At 36.0% G+C, this 12,879-nt stretch overlaps 1 protein-coding gene across 1 annotated transcript in view; it reads left to right on the top strand.

The window, feature by feature from the left end:
- The first annotated feature begins 354 nt into the window (after nucleotides 1-354).
- LOC110458449 (zinc finger protein ush-like) overlaps nucleotides 355-12,879 on the top strand; it is a 30,207-nt gene continuing 17,682 nt past the window's right edge. The window contains exon 1 of the mRNA XM_021510145.1: nucleotides 355-785. Coding sequence (XP_021365820.1) covers nucleotides 746-785 — 40 coding nt within the window. The 5' untranslated portion in view covers nucleotides 355-745. The remainder of the gene's footprint in view (nucleotides 786-12,879) is intronic.

The raw sequence follows: 12,879 nt of genomic DNA, 5'->3' as shown, positions 1-12,879 counted from the left end.
CCCTTCAAACAATAGACCGCGCAAACATCCCCCTATCTGATGGTGGTAAAACAGTACAGCTAAACTTGCGATTAGCCATCGTAGATACGACAGCGTCACATATGTACAACAATCGTATCTGGTGGCTTGCAGATGAATACAAGAATTTGACATTGTGTCCGTGGAGAACCTCGGGGTATATGACGAGGAGAACGGGTCGATCGCTCCTATCAGAGGCTCGCCCCTTTGACACGGCGCATGATAAGTAAAGATGAATGGTTTGATTGTTGGGTAGATAAGATACAATCACGTAGATAAGACTGATACGCTTATCGGACATCTCGTACCTCGGCGCGGGCTGGAGTTCAAATATACTTAGCATTGCTGGCTTGTCTTCCGTGCTGATCAGTTGGCAAACTAGTGCTCCGGGAAAAGGTGAAAACTCGGCCGGGTGTTTACTGGCGTAGCGAGTCGTCGGTTACAACTTAGATGTGAACATTACTCACTGTAAGTCACACGGTGTTGTTCCGGCAGTGTATTTTAGTGTTAGACAAGCGTGGATACATAAGTCTGTCCACCAATCATACTCCCGGATCATACCTATCGATTATCTTGAATGTTTATGTATCATATTCATCATGACCCCGGAAAGGTCACCGCGCAATTATTTTCACTGAGGTCATGGTGTCATTGCGCATATTGCATATGTCAGTTGACAAGCGACCGGGGAGTTTAACACACTGAAGTGAAAATAACACTTGGAATAATGTCGAGAAGAAAACAATCAAATCCGAAGCCTTTAAAACGTGAGTACACATTTATTTTATTATATTAATATTGAAAGGAAACACATGCAGTTTTGCTATATCTATATTTTCCGTGGTCAGGACAGAGTTCGTGTGTGGTATTACACCGTGCGTGAGATTATGATATTGTACAACAATATAGACAGCATTATATCTGGTAACGTTATACTAAGATAATTACTCTAATTTTCCATTAATTAATAATATCCAATTACCAGGGTCATATTTCTTAGCGTAGTTTGTTGAACGATAAAATTCAACAGAAACTATTATCTACATATATCGGTTTAGCTATCATTTACAGTCATGACAAGGCATAATAAAACACAACAGGTACTGTTTTACAATGATAGACATCCCATTGCCTGTCTATCAGGTCTCTGTGTTAATGGTAAATACATTGTGTTAGTGGCTTTCTAAGTCATTAAAGAAACATTACATGTATAAACAGACGCGTGTTTCAGATAGTTCAAGTCATTTCAGTATAATTGACTGTTATGAGGATGTAAATCAACTTACTACACCTATTTATACTGTTTCCAGTAATGTAAAGTGTTTTCGCATTTGTAGTATAAAAACAATAATGACTTGTATATTCAAAACAAACAAAATCAAAAGTGTCGATTAGGAAGATTTATTTTTTTGATTATATATTCAACCTATCAAAAAATATATTGTATTACTCTTTTGACTTTTTCATATTTGAAAACAAAATTTAATTATGAATATGAAACTTGATTACGAATCAATAACAATGATATGGTTATAAATTTATCATAATGGTACTGTTCGTTTGTTGTCGTTACTTTTGGTAAAGGGATATTTAGGACGGAATATTGATAAAGGTAGGTGCATATCTTTGTAGCCAGGAATTCCGATAAGACGTAACCAATCACCTATCATTCTGAACAGATAACAAAGACTATGATAAACTTCTTAACTCCCAACACAAGTCTGATTTTATAATCATGATTCTCGGTACATGGTGATCATGAAGTGCACACGTAGTCAGAGTAAGTTCTCGTTCAGAATAATTTTGAAAAGGCACATCCTACACTTGTTGCCATATAGGGTTATTCAAACAGGGCATCACTAACATTTTTCATACACGGGAATTCAAACAGCACATCACTCAATGCTTGTTACCTTGTTATTGTACAGGTTATGTATACCTAATATATATTGAACACATGTAAAGTCATACAGATTATTCAGACAGGGTATTTTACACGTTTGTTCTCGTACGGAAAACAATCTGACAGTGTATTTTACATGTGTGTTCTCGAACGGAAAACAATATGACAGGGTATTTTACACGTTTGTTCTCGTACGGAAAAAAATCTGACAGGGTATTTTACACGTTTGTGTTCGACAGTAGCACCATAACATTGTACATTTCATCATATTTCTCTTCATTTATTACACAAAACACTTTTAAATTGATTCATAGTCATTGTTGTTTCATTATATAATTATTTAGAAAACACCAATAATTAATAATAATGGGTTTCAAGTATGTACAGATATGTAGAACTTTCCCTGTAAAATCTGCCAATTTATGTTAATGATTTATAATCATTTAAGACATTGTAATAATCTTAATTTCTCGGTTTAATCATCAGCCTAACATCGACCAGATAATAATATACAGTCAAATAAGCAATGATAAAAACACCTGTATAACACTGATGATAAATATTTAGGAATTTAAGCATCTATATTGAATACCTGTAGGAAGTCGAGTCATTAAGATAAAGAATTGAAAGAAATTATATAATAAAAAGAAAACACATTACTGTATATCTTAAAGTATGTTTGATAGATTCACGCTAAATAATAATTTGTTGATACGTACAAGTGTGAACACTTATTACTGTAATACATATTCAGATTGATCATCACTACCACTAAGTAGCAGCACGTGCTAGTGTATTTACAAAATCGAACTTAAATATTCTTAATGTCCAACCAAGCAAATGAGTAACTTAAATTAAGAAAATTTGCAGACATTCGTAATTATGTTGGACTCCAAACAAGTTAATTGATTAGTTTAACATTATAATTATACCACTTACAATCAGTATACACAGATTATCAGACAAACGCTCACTTTCTAGAACAAATTCATGTAGAAGTGATCACAGAGATAGGACTATTGAGAGTGTCCACCTAACCTATATAAAGATTGGATTTTCAACTCTAATCTATAAATAACTACATCTGTTTTATGTACACATGCTATTGGATCGACTGTACAATCCTGCATTTGTTTCCTGGTTAGGGTTGATTGACCACTATCTGACTTGACCATCAGTAGATGCGAGGTCCAGATCGGAAGTGTTTGTATCGCTGTATCAATCTGTGCACCGTGGTAAACGTCCGACACACACACGTGATTTACCTCTCGCCCTTATATATCACTTCATCAAATCAGATGTCTATCGGGCTTTATATACATTTATTTAGTAAATTCATTGACACGTTCTGTATGGTTTTTATTCCGTCTATCTCGTGCCTGTCACATGTAACACACTACATCTTGTCCATGTATATCTTACCTGCTATCTTGGGCACGCCATCATGATAGAAAAGATATATAATCTGTATATTGACCTTCAGTACACATTCTCGGCCAGGCTTTTCTCGTACTTAACATCCAATCCATGTATCTTCCCCACTGATGGATATCGTACAGGTGTGACGAGGAACATTCTGTTTATTTTACATATCATAATAAAAAATAGATATGTACATTTTGGTGTAAGTAATTGATGTTAGATAGTTTGTCGTTCTGCGAGGCTGAACTTTGATCCCTATTTCTGTTCTTATCAGTAAATCTCAGGATACCCTCAACCCTTATCACTTGTCATGTGTTTTTGACAAAGGCGTATGTTTCCATTTCTCAACTCCTCAACAGATTATAAAATATTTATAAAGTGGAGAGGTGGTGAGGATCTTATTCTATCGTACACAACTATGTAACCTCTTATTTGTCTGGTTATTTTGTCAGGAGTCAGATCTTTAATCGCGTATTTGTTTGTTTCGCGTTAAAGTCCTCGCAACAGCTAAGGACATTTGAAGACAAAATATTCATTGAATATGGAAAGTGTGATCATATAATATCTCAAAAGAGAGACAAAAATAGTACAATCCCCCTTTTCTTTATTTGTATTGCTATCATAAGCCTAGTATTTATTTTCATCAGTTTGATCAAGCTTTTATATGAAGGTTATAGCGACGCTCTTACCAGACGGATCAAACCGTTACATCAAAAAAAAAAAAAAAAATACAATAATACTCATTATTGCACTTTTTTCAAGTGACACCTTCTGTTACTTCCATGTAGTATAGTTGACGATAGAAGTGAAGACTTAGACGGTATTCTGTTTAAGACTCCACAGTGTCGAACCCATCAGATGCCCAGACAAGGTTTCATTGTACTAGTGTTTTCTACCGCAAGATAAACCACAGCTTAGTCCAAACACAAGTCATCGAATCTACTGCCGGGTGAACGAGATGGCGGTAATTGTGTTGTGTACATGTCATCGCCTGTCCGCTCTGACAAATGAGACGATTTAATTAGGACGGTTACCTCCGAACCAAATCCTCCATTTTTTAACGTCTAGTGCCTTCTTTGTAGAGTTTTAAAAAGGTAAACATTTAAAACTAATGATGAATTTGTCACACAGTCGTTTTCTTATTTAATTTTATTAGGTAGTTAAAATGAATGAATAAAAAAGAAAGCGTTTTAATAAACATAGCTCTTAAAACAGTAAAGTAGAGAAACTAAATATATTAACAAACACCATCATTTTATCGTAGATTAATAGAATGTCTATGGCTTGTTAGGTATGATAAAAATACACTATTTCTGATTTATTGGCCCTAAACAAATCCGTTTCCTTCTCGGTGCTAATCGTTCAGCGTGTAATACAGTCTTGATAAGGCGAGTTGTAACCGAATAACATGATTTACACCCGTACAGAGTGCGGGGGGATACACAGACACGATCATAACATGATAGACAGAGAAGGAACTACATTTCATTCGAATTCACTTAAATATTTAACATTTCTAAAGTTGGATACTTTTATTCGGTAACATGATTTTATATAATTGTCATCATATTCTTCAAGGAAAATCTATTATCCTTGCCTTTATCAAACTTATAGGATTTGAAAATGGTGAAATTAACATGCTTATAAGACGTAACACACCGACACGAGAATTTGATGGACCGAGTGGGATTCGACAGAATATAGCATTGGATCCTACTGATCGAGGGTTAGGCTCAAATATGGTTTACGACCCAATCAAAAATTCACCGTGGAACGCAAGAGAATGTGCCCACAGTTTACATACCGACCGATTGGCGTATTTATGAACGCGATTGTCATATAAGCTGTATGACCGTACAAGTTTTATAGGTTTATCTTGGTAAGAGATAAAATTCACTTGCACAACGGTGCGATACTGCTAGCTTATCTATTCCATGGGTGGGTCGCATATCTGTCCACCCAAATCTCCGGCCTTATCACACCGCGATTTGTCTCCCGTATAGTTTTATTGGATCCGAGTGGAAAGATTATCAGCCAAACAATGACTGTGTTCTCTGTAACCGAAAACACACTTTGTAATATTTTAACTACGCGGCTGGCTCGCTGGCTCTCTATCTCTCTGACGAACGTGGTACGTAATTATATTCGGACCAGAATAAAATGCGTCTTATCGCAGCGTACACATTCACCCGCCATAAGATAGGCGATAACATCAGCTCGTATTTTCGGTTTTCTTTATGGATATAGCGATAAGCGATTAGGCGGTTTCCACAATGATAGATTCAGTTTGAATTAATCCATTAGGTATGATGGAAACACCGATACACATGATAAAACTATGCGATAGGTCCTAGCTTTATCAAACTCTCGCAAGCATTCGTAATTAGACCTGCGAGCTCGCAATCTGCTGCCGTAGATAATCGCGCTTGATTGAGGCTCAAATATGATCGATATTGGAGCATGCATAGGCCAACGCTGTTTATAGTCTGATAATGGCTGATAGCAGCAAAACTCAGTCGCAACGTTTGGGACAGCCTGTGCTCTATGCAGCTGATAAAAATTCGTTTCCACAAAAATGGATCTATTATTGTCTGATGTCTTATCTCAGCATCTATCCCATAGAGCGGCATAGCTTTCCCTTTTCTTATCTCCCCTCGCCCAATGCGTTTGAAATGCAAATCAGTAATATAATTTATCAATAGCCGAGATATTAAATGTTACATTGGAAAAGCTATCAGATAACTGGTAAGTGATGCAGACATTATAATGTGATATCTGCCTTTCATGCACGACCGTAAAGTTGGCTAATTTGCACACAAATGTATTTTTCTACAAGTGAAAATGCACACTCCGATATTGAAGTAAATGAAACAAACGCTGACGTAATGAAAGAAATCCGTGTGATTTGCCATGGTCGACTGTAAACCTATCAATAAGCTTACTTTGATCTCCGTCTTCCGTCTGACTGACTGCCTCTCATCCAATCCCAGTCTAGCGCGTGACATACCGGATAATGCTGGTCAACAAGGGGGGTCACTCTGGCATTTATATATGAGCTTTTGTAAATGTATGACGATTAGGTCAATCATATGACCTGTTGAATTGCAGAAACCTAAGGAACAATGTATTGATCGATGCCATTATTGGCATGTGCATATGAAATATGAGTACACTTAAACATTAAATGATAACATATTTTATATTTTGTTTCTGTAAAACTGAAAATTGATTTCAAAATATTTGTGGAGATAAGCGTAGAAAAACAGGATGTTTTCATGTCAAAATTATACTTATGTACAAACGCGCAGGAATTGCTAGATTAACGGCCGGTCAAAATGAACGGATGGGAGCACTTGTCACCTCCCGTCATGCGGTCTCTATATGCGTCACAGTGCTGCAGGACATCCTCTGGGGCGGATCTGGAGGGGATTTATCGGCTTCAGGAACCGCCACAGCCAAGGAGCTTCATTTAATACCCACGTGTTTCCCCAATGTCCATTTTGACCTATGTGATTGAACCTTGTCACACACATTTTCAGACACAGCTTAAAAATGTCATCCTATCATCTCTTTTCCCGCATTGACGTTCTTCTATCTGCCATCAAATGCCTCCCAATTCTATCATTGTTCACCCCATATCCCTACTCCAAACAATTATGCTCCATAACTGTATATCGGTCATCGTATGTATGTGTAACTCTTTTCGACACTGTAATTATAATTGTTTTGTATGACACCGGTAATGTAAGGTGCATCGATATACAATAAGGACAAACGATAGTATTTATTTCGCTAACATTGATTACAATAACCCTGAATTACAAACAGTGGAGCATATTATGTGCGGACCGGTTAAAACACTTAACTCGAGTATTTTTTTTATCCAGCACAATTTATATTTGAAATGATTTCAATCAATAGTCAGACTATAGCCCAATACTTAACCACTCTGTCATCACTTTATCAATTCAATTAAGATAAGTATGTATAATTAACTTTCTTACATGATTGCACAAATACATTTCTTTATCGTATAAGCCGTGTGATAACGCTATCCAAACTAGGAGATAATACATTTTCCCTTGAAAAAAACGCCTAATGCACTATGTGCGTGAAATCCAACCCATTAGCTTAAATTAAGCGGCTGAGTTTCATATGATAGCATTTGGCCTTTATCTGTGAAAATGGTTTTGTTCCAATCACAATAGGACGTCCCTTATACTGGGCTTGAATACCAGGTGCTGTAAGGAACGATACACGAGCTTAAAAAGGTGTTGAATATCGATTTAGTGATAAGTACTATCACAAGATCTAGGGGACGGAGCTGGAGCGGTCATGATCATGGGTTGAAGGATTGTCAAAACTAAATAAAGTGTCGCCTGCCTTTTTCTCCATGATCAGATTCAAGATTGGCAGATAGTGTATATCTGAGATCTTTAAAGTAGAGTGCCCTAATGTATAGGTGTGGTAGAGGGTCCGAGAATGTCACCCAAAGGGCACAACTCCGCAACCATCTGATACGAAATTGAAAATATCTCTAGATGATACTAGGGTCATTACCTATAGTTGAGGAACGGTTTTTATCTTTGTGACAGCGTACAATATTAGATCTTACAACCCAAGGAAAACTGTATTAGGCGATATTCGATTCGATTTATTTAACAGAGAATCTCTATCAGGTATCGGTTATTAAGTAATCTATTAAGTTTAAAGTTGCGTATTAGGCCCTTAGAATTTTTAACTTAATAACGAAAAGTTGAAGATGACGCATATTCTGAATTTTTAATTTATTCTGATCTTAATTCTTAATATTTAATATATTACAAATCCTTTGCGAAATTGTTATCAACTATCTAGAAAAAATGAGAAAATAACTTACAAATTTAATCTAGCCGACGTTTTATACGCGAGTATCAGCCGAGATTGTGATCGTAAATTTGACAAACACCTGATATCATCGCGGAGTTTCTTTACTCCAGATCAGACAGGTTATAGATATTTTACATTTGCTCACATTTTAAACCCAAGATAGCATCATCGCTTTCCGTATTTTGTATATGTCCGCTATAAACATGTCGCGAGAACTGTGATATAACGCACCGATAATAATTACCATACTGTCACCTAACACACTAGCCTAGTCGCTTCGGAGGCCACTTACTGGGGTAATTATAGCTTCCAAAATACGTACAATTGATTATATAAAACGGGAGTACCTGTGTTTAAGTATTCGGGTGATGGTATGTGCGTGCTAGTTTTAATTTGTCTCAGGTGATAATTAGGTGTCCACATGAAGGACAGAGCACAGTAATGATGATTTGATACCCTCTCTTAGTCGGGGGTCTGTCAACGTCAGACAGACATTTTAAAGGGACTTTCAATTTTATGACAGCTAACAATAAAAAGCCCAAATTGGACTAAATCATTGTGACGTTAGCACTTTAAATGAAAAACAACGACAGAAGACAAACGAAGTGATTTGAGGGAAGTCATTGAAAGTCTCGCACAGCATATCACCGCTCTGCTGATAATATTATACAGTTTGATATATTTTCTGATTATCCGATCAATAATATTTTTTTACAAAATGTAACTACTTATTAGGACGGAATACAATCAATGTAGATAACCTTTTATATTAGTATGTTTTATGTAGAATTCTATTTGAACATGATTGATGATGCTGCTGTTTCTGCCGCAATGTACTGCCCGGCGTCCGCGCTACAGGTGGCTACTGGGGAACCGTTACACAAGCTGGGAGCTATCGCCGTCTTATCGACATGCGCATGCATTTGACTCGGCGTCCCGAACTGTTAGATACCGGGTAATGCAGTTTGTTTAATCCTAATTCAACTCCGCAATTCTATCTTGTTGGATTTCTATGTTTATCGTTAACGTACAGCTCCAACCTTTCCCATGAAATTAAAACTGAGATTTATCAGATTATAACAGATAATTGTCTTGTGAAGTTTGAATTAAATCAACAATTAATCACACTTATTTCTGACCTCACGTGCAAAGGTTCATAAATTAATCTAATTTGTAGACTTAATTTGCATACCAAAATGGACAATTATTTGATGATTTAAAAAACAAGATGTACTCTTTATTGAAATATAAGATGCCGATGACAATCTAATGTTTGCGTACACATATACAGCATGTATCAGCCAGAGAATTGTTGTATCCTTTAAATATACATTAGAATCAAACTATCCTATTGTTACTCCCAACCTTTATACTACTAATTGTAGTATTACATAACAGTGTGGTAGCCGACTGATTAGACTGAAGACTGATGTGTCGGAGTCTGGCGTGCTCATCACAATGGCCCTGGGCGTTAATCAGTGTTGTAGTAGTGGACCGGTCCCCCTTAGTATCAGCTTGCACTATCCCGCCACTGACTGTCTCATTCCTTTGTCATCTCATACTCCTGTCTCCGATATCGGGATAAAAAATTCATCTACTGCTTTCATGATGCATTCATTTTCATCAATTTTGTTTATCTTGGTTTTATCAGATCATTCCTACCCTCTGTATTCCTGCCCAACTTTGAGGTAGCTCGCATAGTTTTTGCAAAGGTAGACGCGACTCACGTTTTGAGATGTTTATCATTTTCACGGATTCAGCCAAGCGGATCATGATAACGTACTGTAGAGAGGCACATCAAACACGTAGAGATTTCAATTATACCAAACATTCTGATCCGACATAAAAAGAATGCAGAGCATTTAAATTCTAGTATCTTTTATCGTGTGCACTTTTCAAAGTTAAACAAGATAATCAGTGGGTAATCCGCGATTTATCAGTCCAGGCCTATAGGTGCTCCTTCTTGCATGACCGGCCTGATCGTCGTGATTTTTCAATTAAATGATAATTTTCGGCATATGATATGACTCAATGCTTTTTTTACACGTAAAACTCTGGAAATCACATAATACTACATCATATAGATATAGTCACATATCTGTGTCTGTATTATCCTTCGCGCCGATGATATGTGCTGATGAAACGCACTGTGTGAGATAAAGATTGGTCTGTGTGTATCGCTGATAAAATAGTTCTTTATAAATGTATAAATGTCAACTACAGATACGAACAGAGTGGAGAACAAAGCGCTAGAATATCTGCACGCCGTCATGCATGGTACCAGGATATTATAGGGGTAATCACTTAGCATACCGACATTGATTTTGTCGTGTTTCAAAAGGAGTTAACACGCAATCAAAGACGTGTTGACAAGTGTTGAAGGGTCGGACAATTAAACATAGATCCAATTTTATTGTTTCAAAACTTAATTGTGTTTTGCATATAAGGATTTTAAAATAGGACCAAATGGCAGCAATAAGACTGCATAAAAGGATTTGATAAATTAATTCTTATTTCTTTAAGGGCAAGGTAAATCACTTTGACATAAGGGTATTATATTTTTAGGGAATAATGTATTTTTGTATATAAAAAAAAATAGGACCTTTTTTATTTGGATGTGTTGACATAAATAATAAATCAAACTTTGTTAAATAACATTTTATATTCTTCATTCCATGACGAAAAGACGGAAGTGTTGAGGTATATTATTATTATTATAATCAACACAGCAGGCCATTCGGGCCAATAGATGTATGGATGACTAGATGAACTGTAGTTTACTAGTGATCTCTATACCACTAAATAGAACGAGTACAAACAAGTCCAAAGAGGATCAAGCTAGCAATGTATTTGGCATATTCTGTACAATTTTCAAATAACAAACAATATATTGTAACACAACACTGGCGTAAAAAAGACTACAATGACAAAAAAATCGGTATCAAATAATGTAGTGATAACGTACTTAAAATAAAATGTGCACATTGCCATGATTAGCCTCCATAATCTTCAGGCGATGTTCTACAAAGTTTCAATTAATGACAGTTTGCCTGAAACTCACGTTAGTAACATAAACATTTTATGTGTAGGAGGCAGATGACGTAACTGATACATTCTCATGGTTTGTATCTAATTTCCCAGAACAATTCGTTGTGGGATGATAAGAGAGGTATGGAGTTAATAATGACATGTGGAGATAAAGACTTATATCACAGTCCTTGTCGCCTGGCGAGATAGACCACAGACCTGCGCCCTATCGGCCATAATCACAAAATAGTTTAATGAGTCTCCCCGGCGTGTGTGATACCGTGACTTGGGACGCACCTATAGCTAATGAGGCTGGGCTAACCATCACAGCTGGCAACTTAATGTACTTTGCTAATATATTAAGTTTTGGGTCGTAGACCAAAGACAAGAAGAGATAACAAGTTTGCCAAGGGAGATAAGTTAATGTCTGTCCCAAAAATAGTAAACATATTTAATCATGTAAAGAAACCTATATTAAAATGTCAACGTTATGTATTAGAGATCTGTCTACCTGATCGTGGTCCATTATACCGACAGTGGTACGTGCAATTTCCATGCAGCTCTTGTTCCGGAGTTACATATGTTGAACAAATAATTGATGCAATTTGACAAAAACAGTTACATTGAGGATTATAATTTCTACGAATATCCATTATACAGCACATGTTGTACAATATATATACACAGAATAATCAGCGCAATATTAAATAATGTTTATTAACATTAATGATAATAAAAACATTGAACGCATGCATAGATAAGCTTACACAGAACGATCCGTTAGACATAAGTTAATTAGGTCCAATGCTTCCTTAACGGTTACTAACTTAATACACTGAATGCTTCAAAGTTATTAAAAAATGATATTTACGAGAAAAACAAATCTACAATATTGCGTTGCAGAAATTGCATGTAAAATGATAATTGAATACAATCATTCAAACATAGCACTACGTTGAGCGGTAATTGTATCTTACCAAATACTGAGAAAATAGTATAATGATGGAGTTTATTGTTTTTCTGGTCACAACGGTATACATTAGTGTGCGAAGGTATAGTTTTGTGTGTGTGATTTTGTGTTGTTATGAAGAAGTGATGCCTGATTGGTTCAAAGCACTAAAGTAGAGAAATCATCGACAGCACCTTATGTTAAACCCTGATGCCAGTAAGCGGTATAGTCCTCGGTATAGAAATGACTCATTCGATACAGTTTGAATATTGATTACATTTCTGTAACAAAATGCATTATAAATAATGTAAATAAAATAAACTATTGTATTCAGTCAAGGGTTTATAAAATGTGTAGGATTACAGCTTGCTGTTTTTAAATCTAATAACACAATATTGTTTTTGTTTGGTTTACAGGGCAGGGAAAAACCGATCAGGCTGATTCTAAATAACGACAATGTATGACAAATGCTATCGACAAATCTTAGTCATTCTCTAGTTAACATACAATCGCCACCTGCAGACACAGTCTACATGGTAAAATCTACTTTGAATCTAGCGTATCACATCGTTCAAAAGAAAGCAAACAAGATAAATTGAAGATTAAAAGCAGTCAAATGAAATGAAGTCCTTTGAATCAATTATATAAAAATGATAGAAACGATCCAATCTAGCTTGATATCTCGGATAAA

The sequence above is a fragment of the Mizuhopecten yessoensis genome, unplaced genomic scaffold (assembly GCF_002113885.1).
Source record: "Mizuhopecten yessoensis strain PY_sf001 unplaced genomic scaffold, ASM211388v2 scaffold9615, whole genome shotgun sequence".
Classification (NCBI taxonomy): Eukaryota; Metazoa; Mollusca; class Bivalvia; order Pectinida; family Pectinidae; genus Mizuhopecten; species Mizuhopecten yessoensis.
The sequence above is the reverse complement of the archived record's forward strand: the minus strand, read 5'-3'. Positions and strand labels throughout refer to the sequence as shown.